General features: G+C 36.9%; 1 protein-coding gene and 1 pseudogene across 1 annotated transcript; one reads left to right on the forward strand and one right to left on the reverse strand.

Annotated features, from left to right (window-relative positions):
* Nucleotides 1–6,069: 6,069 nt before the first annotated feature.
* Nucleotides 6,070–8,452, reverse strand: LOC113082382 (5-hydroxytryptamine receptor 7-like; annotated as a pseudogene).
* Nucleotides 8,453–9,911: 1,459 nt separating this feature from the next.
* LOC113082379 (C-factor-like) lies at nucleotides 9,912–11,552 on the forward strand. The gene is made up of 3 exons (XM_026254040.1): nucleotides 9,912–10,273; nucleotides 10,394–10,571; nucleotides 11,103–11,552. The coding sequence occupies exons 1-3, from the start codon at nucleotides 9,950–9,952 to the stop codon at nucleotides 11,387–11,389; spliced, it is 789 nt and encodes a 262-aa protein (XP_026109825.1). The 5' UTR covers nucleotides 9,912–9,949; the 3' UTR covers nucleotides 11,390–11,552.
* The last annotated feature ends 1,091 nt before the right edge of the window (nucleotides 11,553–12,643 follow it).

Raw genomic sequence — 12,643 nt, forward strand, 5'->3', positions numbered from 1 at the left:
GAAAGAAAGTCAATAAAGCATTGAATTAAATGATACATTTTGAATTAGACTGAAACAGTATTTTCATGTACAAGGTACTTCTGAAATCTTTGTTTTATTTACAGCTTTTTCACATTTTATTTTATTGATGCTCACATTCAGTTGCAACCACTCAACAGCTTTTTCTTCCTCTTACAAACCCACTTAAATAACCATCAGTGTTCCATTCTAGTCATCCTGTCCTATTCATTCGGTTCATATGTCCTATTCATATGGTCATATGTTCTGATGATGATCTCTCACTATAGGGCATATGAGTGTGAGTGGGGTGTTTTGGATGTCTATGTGTGCTTCCTGTGTTAATGCTGTGAGATTATGGGATGGCTGTGGGGAGCACAGCCCTCCGTAATCAACCTCACAGAAGGGATCTGACTGTAGAGGCTTATTGTCATACCCACTGAGTGACCAGATCACATGTAGCCGGGCAAGTGTCAGCATGCAATGGGCAGCGTCGCATGTTTTAAAGACCAGGTAAAGAAGGGCTAAATTGAAGGGAACACAATATATCTATACAGGTATGTTCTCCTAATGCAGATGTTTAGGAAGCACACAATGAATACAACTTTCAAACAATCTCCATGACTTTTTAATGAATCTTACGAAATAAAATAAATAAATAAATCACATCCTCAGGGATAAACACCACTCAGCCTATGCTCTGTTTAGGTGGTGGACACTTGGGACATTATGGAGGAAAAGAAAGACCCCCACCTCACATCCCTTTCTCACCCAATTAGTATTTCCCTATTTTTCTGGTCAATTATTATCCATCACCTTTTCACACTTTGGACAATTATATACCTAACTGATCAATTTCTTTAACTCATATAACGTTTTGTTCTGTAATTGACCAAGTAAAACATACATAACAGTGTCTCTTCATCCATGTGCATTCTCATCAACCATATACAATAGTGTATTAACTCTTGCATTATTTTTTCTTTTCTTTACAATCTGAAATAGTATTACAATGTGAAATATGACTTATTTTCCAAAAAAATTTCTGTAAAGCTCATTTACTTGAGAAGCAAAATGACATAGGGTTATAAGTCTGCGAACTGATTAAAATGAAATGAGTTCATGATTAAAGCAAGAACAAATATCTCCCAGTGGGCTCAAAAAAAACCAACTTAATTCAAAGGGAAAACAAGGATGTTTAGATATGTATACAGTTTTAAATATTTGACCTTCTGCAATGATTGAAAACATTTTAAGACCTTTAAGGGGTCATATGACATTGCTAAAAATAACATAATTCTGTGTATTTGGTGTGATGTAATGTGTTTATGTGGTTATAGGTTAAAAAAAATATTATTATTATTAATATTATAAAAAATTGAAATATTATACCCATTATACTGTGATGCCATCTCCCAGACAAAATCAATAAAACCCATTACAAACCAGGCATTTGTTGCATCCAGTGGGGACATAATTACTGATTATATTGACTCTGTTTTTACGTTTGGCATTGCGTATCGCGCCGTGTAAACATAAAACCATTTCTGCAATTGTGAACGGGGAAACAACAAATGACAAGCGCTACTCTACACTGCTCAAAACTCACATTTGAAACATCAGTGGGAAATTCTTTAAATATAAAACATGTAGTTACAAGATGCAAGTCAGAAGTGCCAGACTGTCCTTGCAAAGTTGGAACTGGGCTACTTTATAGAACAACCTTTGATCACAGAACCATTGTTGGCTATGCATACAGGAAACAATCCTTCTTTCTTTGCATGAACATTTGGGCGGTGTTATGCAAATCTTACCACACAGTGACGTAGATATGTAGATCTGTAAAGTTGGAAAGACTAAAGTCTCAAATCCAAAGGGATATTCTTTATAAAAGTTAAGACTCTGCCATTACCACCCCTAAAAACGCCTCGTTCTAACACACCCCCACATGTCTAGTCATTATGTGGAAAATATTTGCATAAAGCCGCCCAAATGTTCAGAAAGAAAGGCAGCGTGGTTTCAGTGACCGCAGTTAGTGCTGAAGCAGTCATGTCAGATAGATGCTGTTCACTTTATTTGGCCTTCTGAAAGTAGATGCATTTTGGAATCTTTAAGGTTTACTTACAACAGAACAGCAATGCATCTTATGGACGACCGTTTCGTGAACCTAGGAGCAGATGTTATTCTGACTTTGCTACGACAATCTGGCGCTTCTGAATCAACTACTATAAGTATGTTTTGTTATTAGTTTAAGTACTCGCTGTTGAATGTTCAAATGCATTTTGAGTTTTGCGTGTTGTGTGTGTGTGTGTGTGTGTGTGAGTTAGAGAGAGTGAGAGAGTCAGCTATTTTAACCGTCCATGGCTTGTGTACTGCAAACACATACAGGCTTCATCACTGTGTCTGTCACGTGACTCTGTTCTCCTTTCAGGCTTGAACTGATGGTAAAACTAAGGACATTATTAAACTGTCTTTACATTTATTTTGAAAGATGAAGCTCACGATTATGGGCGTTACATTTCCAACGAGTGCTTGCCGTGTTCGGCCAATCACAATGCACTGGGTCAGTTGGCCAATCAGAGCAGACTGAGCTTGTCGGAGAACATTGCCAGATGCCAGACACCAAATACACCAAATAATGATCTTTAAAAAAGCAGAATTTGAATTTTTAAGACCTTACATTCTGGACTAACGTTTTCTAGAAAACAGGGATAATGAACAGTTTTTCAATTTGTGTGAGGATCACAACATACAAGGGGTTTTTATCAGTATAATAATATTCTTTTAAACTTTTCACACTGCTTAAAAAAACTTCTTAAAAGATTAAAATATGCCCATATATTCCATGTTTACATGGAAAATTATTAAAAATTGCCAATCATAAAATTAATAGAGCTTGTCTCATTTAATACTCATATACTTTGTGCTGTTTTGTTTCAGCATTTATAAGGGGGAACTGAAAATGAAAAGTTAGAGGAAATATTCATTTTTCATTAAATAAACTCAATTAAAGTGTTATAAGATAAGGAACCAAACCAGCCAGCTGAGATGAATACAATATATACCGTATAGACATACTAACAATACACCATTAGCAGTTTTCTTTTATTTATTTTTTTGCCAGGAATTCCACTGTTAAGCACGCTTATGTGAAAAATAAGAAGATAGAAACTGATAGAAACTTTGTTAATTTAATTGATTATAACTTTGCTTCAAGTATTCTGTGTAGAAATGTAACAAAACAAGCATGGAATTAGGATGGAGTTACCCTTCAGAAAAAGTTGATTTTAGTTAATGTACACTTTCTACATTGCACTGCCTTTCGGTTCTTATTCCAGAGAAACATAACTTGATGGAAACAAGATGTACAGACAGTCACTCATGTATTATTACTATTACATTGCATTAACCATTATAATAATTACCTGCACTGACAATTGAGCCAGTCCTTAGGTTATCAAAATAATCAGAGCAGCGAAGAAGCCCTGCAGTTAGAAAACTGCTTGCCATCCTCCTGAAAAAAAAGAATGATGGACAGAAGCAGTGAGGCAAACTGAGTGAATCTGAGTGTAAAAGACATCCTCAAAGGGAATTTGATGAGTAACAGGTAACATTTAGGACAAGCAGCAATGAATCATTTTATAAACAGTCCAATCAGAATGTTACTTTAAAGAAGTCATTATTTTTGTTTTCTGAATGCCACTGATTGTTAAATAATGTTGTGTTTAATGCAAATTCTCTAACCACGATTAGGGTCTGTGATTACTATTGTAGTTAAATAAGCCAGCTTGAATATTTATTACTTTTTTAAAGCAGAGTCAAACACAAGTATGAGCTAATCAGTCTCAAGTGCACAGAATGCTCACAGTTGAAGCCTCTTGTTATTTTTCTCTTCTTCTCAGTGCTCTCATTTCTCTCGCTTTCTCTCAGCAGGTAGTTTGAGCAATTTTTGTGACCAACACACGTCTGAGCCACTTAATATGTAAATGGCATGCAGACTGATGAAGAATGCAGACGTATCCATTTTTCACAGAAATCACTTAAAGAGCAGTTCAACAACCCACTGTAACCTCTACAGCAAGATGAGAGGAAATCAAGAGCAAATTGTATTATTATGATGATTATCCATTCTGCTCTGTGTGATACACACTAAAAAGTTGCCAAAGTGTGAGTGCTAAGGACTCAAGTGAGATTCACAGATCATTGTAAAGGTATTTTAGTGGAACAATTTAGCTGACCGTAATGTGATTTTCAGAATTATTATCTAGGTTGGTTCCAAATGTCATTTATTTATGCACTAAAAATCTTACATTAGTATTCATAAGGAAAAAGAAAAAAGAAGTCAATAATCTGCAAAAAAAAATCTCATCATTGATGAGGTGTCATGATGGATGGAGAGAACACCTAAATGTCAGTGGGAAAGGAAATAAAGATGAAAGAAATTTAGACAAATAATAAAAAAAGAATCAAAGAAAGACATATGTGATTACTACCTCTCTCGCTCTTATGGCTGAAAGGACTTTCACGGTTGATGTGAAATGTGAGGGAATTATTCTGACCTATAATTTTACAGTCCTTTGGCCTTTATGTTATTTTACTTCTTAAGCTCAGCAGGCAATTATTTCTATGTGTCAGCATGAGCTCATACAATACTGCTCTGGACTGGAGCAGATTCATGTTGATCTAAACACTGGTGTGAAATCAGGTCCATCATCATCAGAACAGAAGTGCATCCTCTCTGTGAATAGATTTTTCCGGCAGGTAGCTGTCACAGGTAACCACACTGGACCCTTAAAATAGAATTCCTGGCAGGGCCTCAAGGACTGGACAACTAATTAGATTTGAGTCATAACGAGTGCTTTAGTGATTCTAAGTGAGTGGGAACACCTCCCCAGCACTTCACTTCTGGTTTCTTTCCCTTCTCCCACTATCCTTCTCTGATTGTTATTGCTTAGAAGTAGTCAGTATTCAAGGTAAAGTCATAAAAATGCCATCCTAATGGGAAAATTTTATAATTAGTAAGATAACAGCAATTTTCAATAGATCTGGCAATGTTCTGAGGATGATTCAAAGGTTTTAACGCAAGAAATTCACAAAAATCCCAATTCATTCATCATTTATTTTAAATCTTTAAGGAAAATATGAGTGACATTAAAACATCTACTTAAAATCAAAACACACTGAATAGGTATCTTTACCTTTTTGTGCATCTGCTTTTAATATTTACACAGGCCGACATAACTACAAAAGTCATTAAAAACTTGGCTATATTTTTATGCACAGGTGATTCTGAGGAACTCAAAAGAGTGAAGCTGATCACAACTGTAATTTCTCTCTGACATGTATGATAAATAAGAACAAGTGACATACAAGATCCAAGCAGAATCAAACTATAAATAGCTACCTTAAAAAAGAGTCAATCTCATCAGAATCCCTTTAATTACTGATCTGTGATCAGATTACATCTTGTTCTTTTTGGCTTAACCACAGCTGCAAAAAGAAGCTTAGCTGACATTAGATATGTGGTTTTATGTGCTTTCCATCAACGCATTAAAACAATTGGTGGTTTTATACAGAGTGTGCATGTGCAGACTGATAGTAGAAATGGTTTTCCTTCAGTTGTTTAGCACAGAGGCTCAAGATTCAGACAGATGAATCACACTTAGTGAACTAACAGGTGCTGACAGTTGACAAAGGAGCTTCTCACGGCTCAATAAACGTTTTTAAAGCAGAGCCCATGCTGAGTGGTTTTCTGTTTTCAAGAACGGATAAATCTTAACAGATTTCTCCCTACAGTTCTATTGATCTGTGTATCCAGAATCCCTCAAGTGATGAGATGTCACGACACCAACATCATATATATATATGCATATATGCATTTCTTGTTTTAGAATATCTGGAATTGAAAAAGAAGCTGGACTTTATGTGAGACATAAGATATATGCATTTTTCTCTCTTGTTCTACTAAAGGAAAGCCGATGATTGTGTTCCTATGTCAGTAAAAATGAGAAAATACAATTGCATTGACCATAATGCATGCCTCTGTCTACTTTGACCACTGTTTTGGGACTGTGTACTGTCCAAACATAACACAACCCTTAATGCCATAATGATCATTTAGGCTTGTGAGTTCCAGTGCAAATGTTGACCTCCAAACTTTGTATTTCATGTGCACACATCGGGTCACCCAGAGACAACCACCTCCGGTCTTTCCACCAGGCGGAGGGCCTCATGCATGCCGGCGGCCGACAGTCTGCGGTTAATATTGCGGTAACGGCAGCTGAGCAGGCTTCGGTAGGTGGTGCGCAGGTCACGGTTAAAGAAAGCGTAGATAAAGGGGTTGATGAGAGAGTTGGCATAGCCCAGCCACAACAGCGTTCTCTCCACCCACAGCGGGACGCAGCTACACTCTGTCCCACAGATGAAGGGGCGAGCCGTGGAGAGGAGAAAGAATGGAAGCCAGCAGACGGTGAATGCTCCTACCACAATCCCAAGTGTGGCCGCCGCCTTCTGTTCCCGCTTAAATATGGAGATGCTCCTACGGTCCGAGCTTCTCCAGCCGACTCCTCGCAGGAGTCGAGGCAGACGTGCACAATCTTCCACTTCCCTCTGCAGCTTGATTGCAACAGTTATGCAATCCACTTCCACATGTTCTTCTGCCCCTTCTGCTCCTTCCACCTCATCCTCCTCTTCCTCCCCATGTCCTGCACGAGGGAAGCCAGTGATGGTGTGTTTGGCAGCGCTGAGCTTGGCGGCACGGTAGATGCGGGTAATACATGACTAGCATGACAGTCATGGGGATGTAAAATGCAACAGCTGTAGAGTAAATGGTGTAGCCAAAGTCCTGGCTGATCAGACACACGCGGTCATCGTTCACGTTCTGCGCCCAGCCAAAGAGTGGCGGCAAGGTGATTGATGCAGAAAGCAGCCATACAGAGAGCACCATTTTGGCCATACACCATCCATTCTGCCTCACTGGGTAAGTTAGGGGTCTGGTGATGCCAAGGTATCTGTCATGGAGGGAAAATTCATGAATAACTAAGAAGACAGGATGTTTTTTAGTCATATTATCATGACAAAAAAAGCTTCAGCTATAAGTCATAACAAATATGTCATGAGCTATTTTGTGCCATAGGTTTTTAGCTATTTGATATAGACTTTATTCAGTTTCTTGACTATTCTGATCAAAACAGTCAAGACCCAAAGAATGAATTTCTCCAACACTGCATTTCATAATAAACAATTCATGCCGCACAGAAGTTCAAATAGAAAAAAACGTACAGGTATTAAATGTCAGAGAAACCTACTTGATAACAATTAAATATTTCATTGGTAGCACTTTATTATAAGGTTTAATCATTTGTTAACATTATTTAATGTTTTAGAAACTAACAACAGATTTATATAAGCTGTTGTTCATTCTTAATTCATGTTTGTTCATAATAGATTACTATTCATTCTAAATTATATAAATTATTAATGTGTTGTATAATTAAAATTTAATGTTGTATAATATAATTTAAATTGTAAATTATATTATCTACTCTTATATCGAATCTTCTATATTTATTCTTAAAAGGGGTTATGTTGAAATTGATATTAACATAAAATTATTAAAGAAATATTGTTTTTTGTAAGTTCATGATACCTAATATATTCACTAATGACAACAATGTACCTTTACAATGTTATTGTAAATTGTTGCCAAACCATTTTTCATGACCAATAATCACTAATATCAATCCTCAATAACTCACCGGTCTATGCTAATAACGCAGAGGGTCATGATGGACGCGGTGCAGCACATCACATCCATGGCGATAAACACGTTACAGAAGAACTTGCCAAAAATCCAGCGGCCACCGATCAGGTCCGTGATGCTGACGAACGGCATCACCGCGAGCGCAACGGAGAGGTCCGCGAGCGCGAGGGACACGATGAGATAGTTGGAGGGCTGCCGCAGCTTTTTCACGAAGCACACGGAGATGACCACGAGCAGGTTCCCGCAGATGGTGATGAGCGTCAGCATGGTCAGCACTCCACCGATCAGCACCTTCTCGACCTCTCCGTAGCTGAGGATCTGCTCCGCGCAGCGCGTGCCGTTCGCCACCTCCATCATCTCCAGAAAGATCGGAGAGCTGGAGGGCTTCATTTCCAAGGATCCGGAGCCCGCAGCCACTGCCACCTCTCCAGACTCGTGCGCAATTTTGAATAGACGAGGGATAAGGACCTCGGAGATCATCATGCCTTTAAAGGTTTCCACACTTGCTCCTGTCTCTCGCGCGCGCTCCTCGCCCATCAAGGACTTCATAGTTTCTTCGTGGCTTTGCGCGACAGCAGATCTGTTGGTATCGTCCAGCACCATGCCGTGCTCCTTTTATTGACGAACTTTTCAGAGTTCCCGATGATGGCACGAGATCACAGCTGCGCGCGCAATGAGTGATGCGCATCCGAGTAGCGTTCAGTCACTGACGCGCGGCTAATTTCTCTATTTTTAGAGGAGATCATTCGTTCGTCATTTTCGCACGCACTGTTCTGCGTGAGAGGGAGTTTTAAGAGAAAGTTTATCATGCTATTTTTATAAGCATTAACGGGTGTAACCAAAGCTTTAGCAAACATTTGTAAGTATTTTTCCAACCCGTTCACAGCACCAAATTTATAGACTAATAGTCATGAATTGATACTACTGATATTCTATATTACAGAAACAAAATAAGCTATGTATTATTAATTTATTATTTAAATGTTTTGTGTCTCCTAACCGTCTTGTCTTCTGTAAATTAAAATAATTCCAGAAGCTACCATTTATATTTACTATACGTAATGTCAAGTAAAAAAGAGTACTGGTGTTACAGGCTGCACTGCTACGGGTGGTTTTTAACACTGGTAGAAACATAGACATTTACAGTATTATGTGTGAATATTGTGGAAGTCAAATTATTATTGCCAATATTAATATTGCCTTATCCTCACCCCAGCCCTAGATCATTTATAACTCTACTTTAAATTAAAATTTAATTTAAAGTTAAATTTAAATTTAATTTAAAGTGATAACCATTTAGGATACTTTAACTGAAAACGGCACATACATTTGAAACAAATAGGCCTATAGGAATGCATAAACATAGCTCAAAATCATTAAAATAATGGGTGTGTTATTCACTCTGAAGGTCCATGATTTATCTGCCCCATTTTGTATAATATTTGAGGAGCCAATAGATGTTGTCTGGAAATTAATGCTACAAACCCCAAGAAAATAACTTTGTTATCAATAAAATTAAAAAATAAATAAAATAACTCGTCTTTTTTTGTAAAAAAAAAAAAATAAATAAAAATAATTGGGAAACAAGCTGCGCTGTCGCCTCCTAGTGGAAAAATATAAATAAAATAGTAATAAAAAAAACTGCATGGGCTCTGATTTCTGTTACTGCCGATTTTGTAAATCAAATTTGTTGAACAAATTATATGGGCTCATTACTCTAGATGAAGAATTCACTTCGCGAACAGAAACACTTGGAAGTATTTTTTGCTTCATGGTTTATGCAACTATACATCTACGAATTCTACTGATAATAATATAGTAAACCTATTCTTGGATATATATATATGTATTTCTTGTTTGTTTGATATTTCGGTATTAATCGTAAATGTAAATTATATATATATATATATATATATATATATATATATATATATATATATATATATATATATATATATATAAAATCGTAATTGGCAAACTAGCTACATGTATTCCTAATACTTAACCTACTACCTAAAAAATGTGTTTCCATTTGTTGTTTTTAAAATACCATGTAAATTAAAATTACTCCATCTGGTACGGAAACACCCAAGTTTCAAAACTTTTTGGTTGTGTAAGCGTCCTTCTTCTCTTTGTCCTATAGAGGGCAGCCATTACAAATTCACGTGCATCTTGTTTTCGTAAGGAGTCATGGCTGCTGTGGCGCTCGTGCAGGGTGCGAGCAGAGGTCTGGGCTTTGAGTTCTGCAGATATCTACTCTTAAACAAATCTCAGGCAGCTGTGATCGCAACATGCAGAAACCCGGAGGCCTCGCAACATCTGGCAGCCCTGAGCGCGCAGCACGCGGACAGGATGACTGTAATGAAACTGGATGTCAGCAGGGAAGATGACATCAAGAGAACTGCCGAGAGAGTCAAAGCTGACTTTGGGAAAGTGGATTTGATCATTAATTCTTCAGCCATGCTTCATCCCTCCGGTAAAGGAGAAACAAGTTTACGAGACGTGTCCGCTCAGGTGACCATTGAACCTTTTTTAGTTAAACTGAAATTATAGCTACGTTGTGACTTGTGAGACATGTTCATATAACATTTTTTCCTAACACTTCCACCCCTATCTCCCTTCTCACCTCTTCAGGCAATAATTTCCACTTTGACCACTAATACAGTGGGTCCACTGGTGATGGCCAAGTATTTTGCCCCCCTGCTTCAGAAGGGAACTGGGGCTTTTGGCCAACAGTTCCCAGAGAAAGAGAAACAGCATAGTGGCATCATTGTAAACATGACTGCTAGAGTGGGATCTATAGGAGACAATGGTTGGTATCTAAGTTTCTCTATTCATGTAGAAAATATGGTTTGAACAAGATAGGGCTACAGGTGAGGAGTCAATAACCAATCAGCAGCTTCATGAACAAATTGATTAGCTGTCAAAATCAGATGAGCTCATGTGGAAAACAGAATTTATAAAGTTGCCTGTACTTGAGGCACAGTCTGAGAACTTTTTGTTTTACCTGTTCTGACTTGAAACTTTTGCTACCCTTTTAAACCTTATGTGTTAAAAAGTGCTCAATTAACTGTTCATTCACTATAGATCAAACAAAGAAAAACATAAGACTTATTTAAAATAAGTTCCCACTAGAGGGTCTTGTTGAGTTGGCGCAGAGGAAGTTTCTCTCTAAGAATAAATTATCTGAAATATGTTACTTTTCCAAGCAGGGCCTAAATACTTAAAACCTACTAATGATTATAGCTTTGTGCATCTAGAGTTGTTTGTAGCCAAATTTGGACTGTTTCTGTTTCAACAACCCAATGCTTACATCTCTGTTGGTTTATATTTCTGTCCTCAGCTTTTGGAGGATGGTACAGCTATAGGATGTCTAAAGCTGCCTTAAACATGGCCACCAGAAACCTGTCCATTGAGCTGGGTCGTGGGCGCTCTAAAATTGTGTGTGTATCCCTGCATCCTGGAACCGTGAATACAGATTTGTCTCGGCCGTACCATCGAAACGTACCCAAGGACAAACTGTTCAGTACAGAGTACTCAGTCCAGTGCCTTATGAAGATTATAGACACTCTAAATATAGACAAAACAGGTAAAGCCTATGCATGGGACAATACTGAAATACCTTGGTAAATGGTCTTGTCAAAAACTACAGTATTTTGTTTGTACCCCATTTAAATATAAGGTGGATGAGAGAAAATGTTGAAAAACAATGCTGAAGTCTTGTACAAAAAAACGAATGTTTGCATATTAAAGAAACATTGGAATTAAAAGTTATTGTTGAAAATCTTTGAAACATACACAAACTTTCCAGGAAGACTTGCTGATGTAACTGTCCTTGTTTCTTTTTCATTTTGATTGCAAGAATGGTACAGTCTGTCTGCTGTGCACAAAACAAAGAACTACCACATCAGATAAGAGCTTATCACAAAATTCAGTATGAAAGACATCATACTTGGATTTTTGTGTGCATGCTATAATAGCAAAATAATTTTTTGTTCTATTTTAAAATCTATGTGCATTGATAAAATGTTTAAGAAATAATGTGAAAAAAACTTTTTTTTTATCCTATTGAAGAAAGCCTTGATTTTAGCAACTTTTCAATTGTCATTTGACCTTTTGTTGACCATTTGACCTTGTTATTTAGAATCATTACGTTATAGCAGAGAGTTCTCTCCTGTCTTTCCAAGTAGTTGAGGTCACTGATGTCACATTCGCTGCAGTTTCCTTAATGCTATTTTAGCACAAGTACCACCCACAGTATACTGCACACAATGAGTGAAATTACATTTAATGTTGCAGTTATTCCTTAACACTATTTAGTATTTGACAGATATTCCATTCTGAAGCTAACTGGAATGACAAAAAGCTAGAGTACACAGTGCAGTGATTGGAGACCTACTGCTGATGTAATTTATTTATTTTGCCTATGATTAATGTGGTACTTGCTTATCTTTGCCACTCAGTCGACTGTCAATTCTTTTCTTTTTTTTTCCATTGTGTGACCAAACCAATTGAGTGCAATCACAAAATAAAACAAAGTTTTAATCTTATTTTTTATTTTTATTAATGAAGTTAATTAAAAAAAACCTAATAAATAATTTATTGTTTTATGGTTAATTATCAATCCTTAATTATATTCTCAAATATTTATGATTGCTTCTAAACAAAACATGATCATTTTTATTAGGCTATAAGTGAAAAGGTGGGAAGTCGTTCTTCTATTTGAAAACTGTGACAGATGTAGCTTCGTCAGCTGGAAATGTCTTTATTTGATTTATTTCAGCATGAAGATACATCACAGATTTAAAACAAATTTATTCCAAATGACCAATAAAATGAGCCTGTATTTCTTCCATAAATGTTATTTCTGTTAATAATTCTCTA

Source organism: Carassius auratus, unplaced genomic scaffold, assembly GCF_003368295.1.
Source record: "Carassius auratus strain Wakin unplaced genomic scaffold, ASM336829v1 scaf_tig00035888, whole genome shotgun sequence".
NCBI lineage: Eukaryota > Metazoa > Chordata > Actinopteri > Cypriniformes > Cyprinidae > Carassius > Carassius auratus.

Bases quoted from the DNA above. Each gene is read 5' to 3' on its own strand.
- LOC113082379 (XM_026254040.1), top strand. From the start codon at position 9,950: ATGGCTGCTGTGGCGCTCGTGCAGGGTGCGAGCAGAGGTCTGGGCTTT. The intron at 10,274-10,393 runs GTGACCATTGAA...TCACCTCTTCAG, and splicing joins TACGAGACGTGTCCGCTCAG to GCAATAATTTCCACTTTGAC. The intron at 10,572-11,102 runs GTTGGTATCTAA...TTCTGTCCTCAG, and splicing joins GGGATCTATAGGAGACAATG to CTTTTGGAGGATGGTACAGC.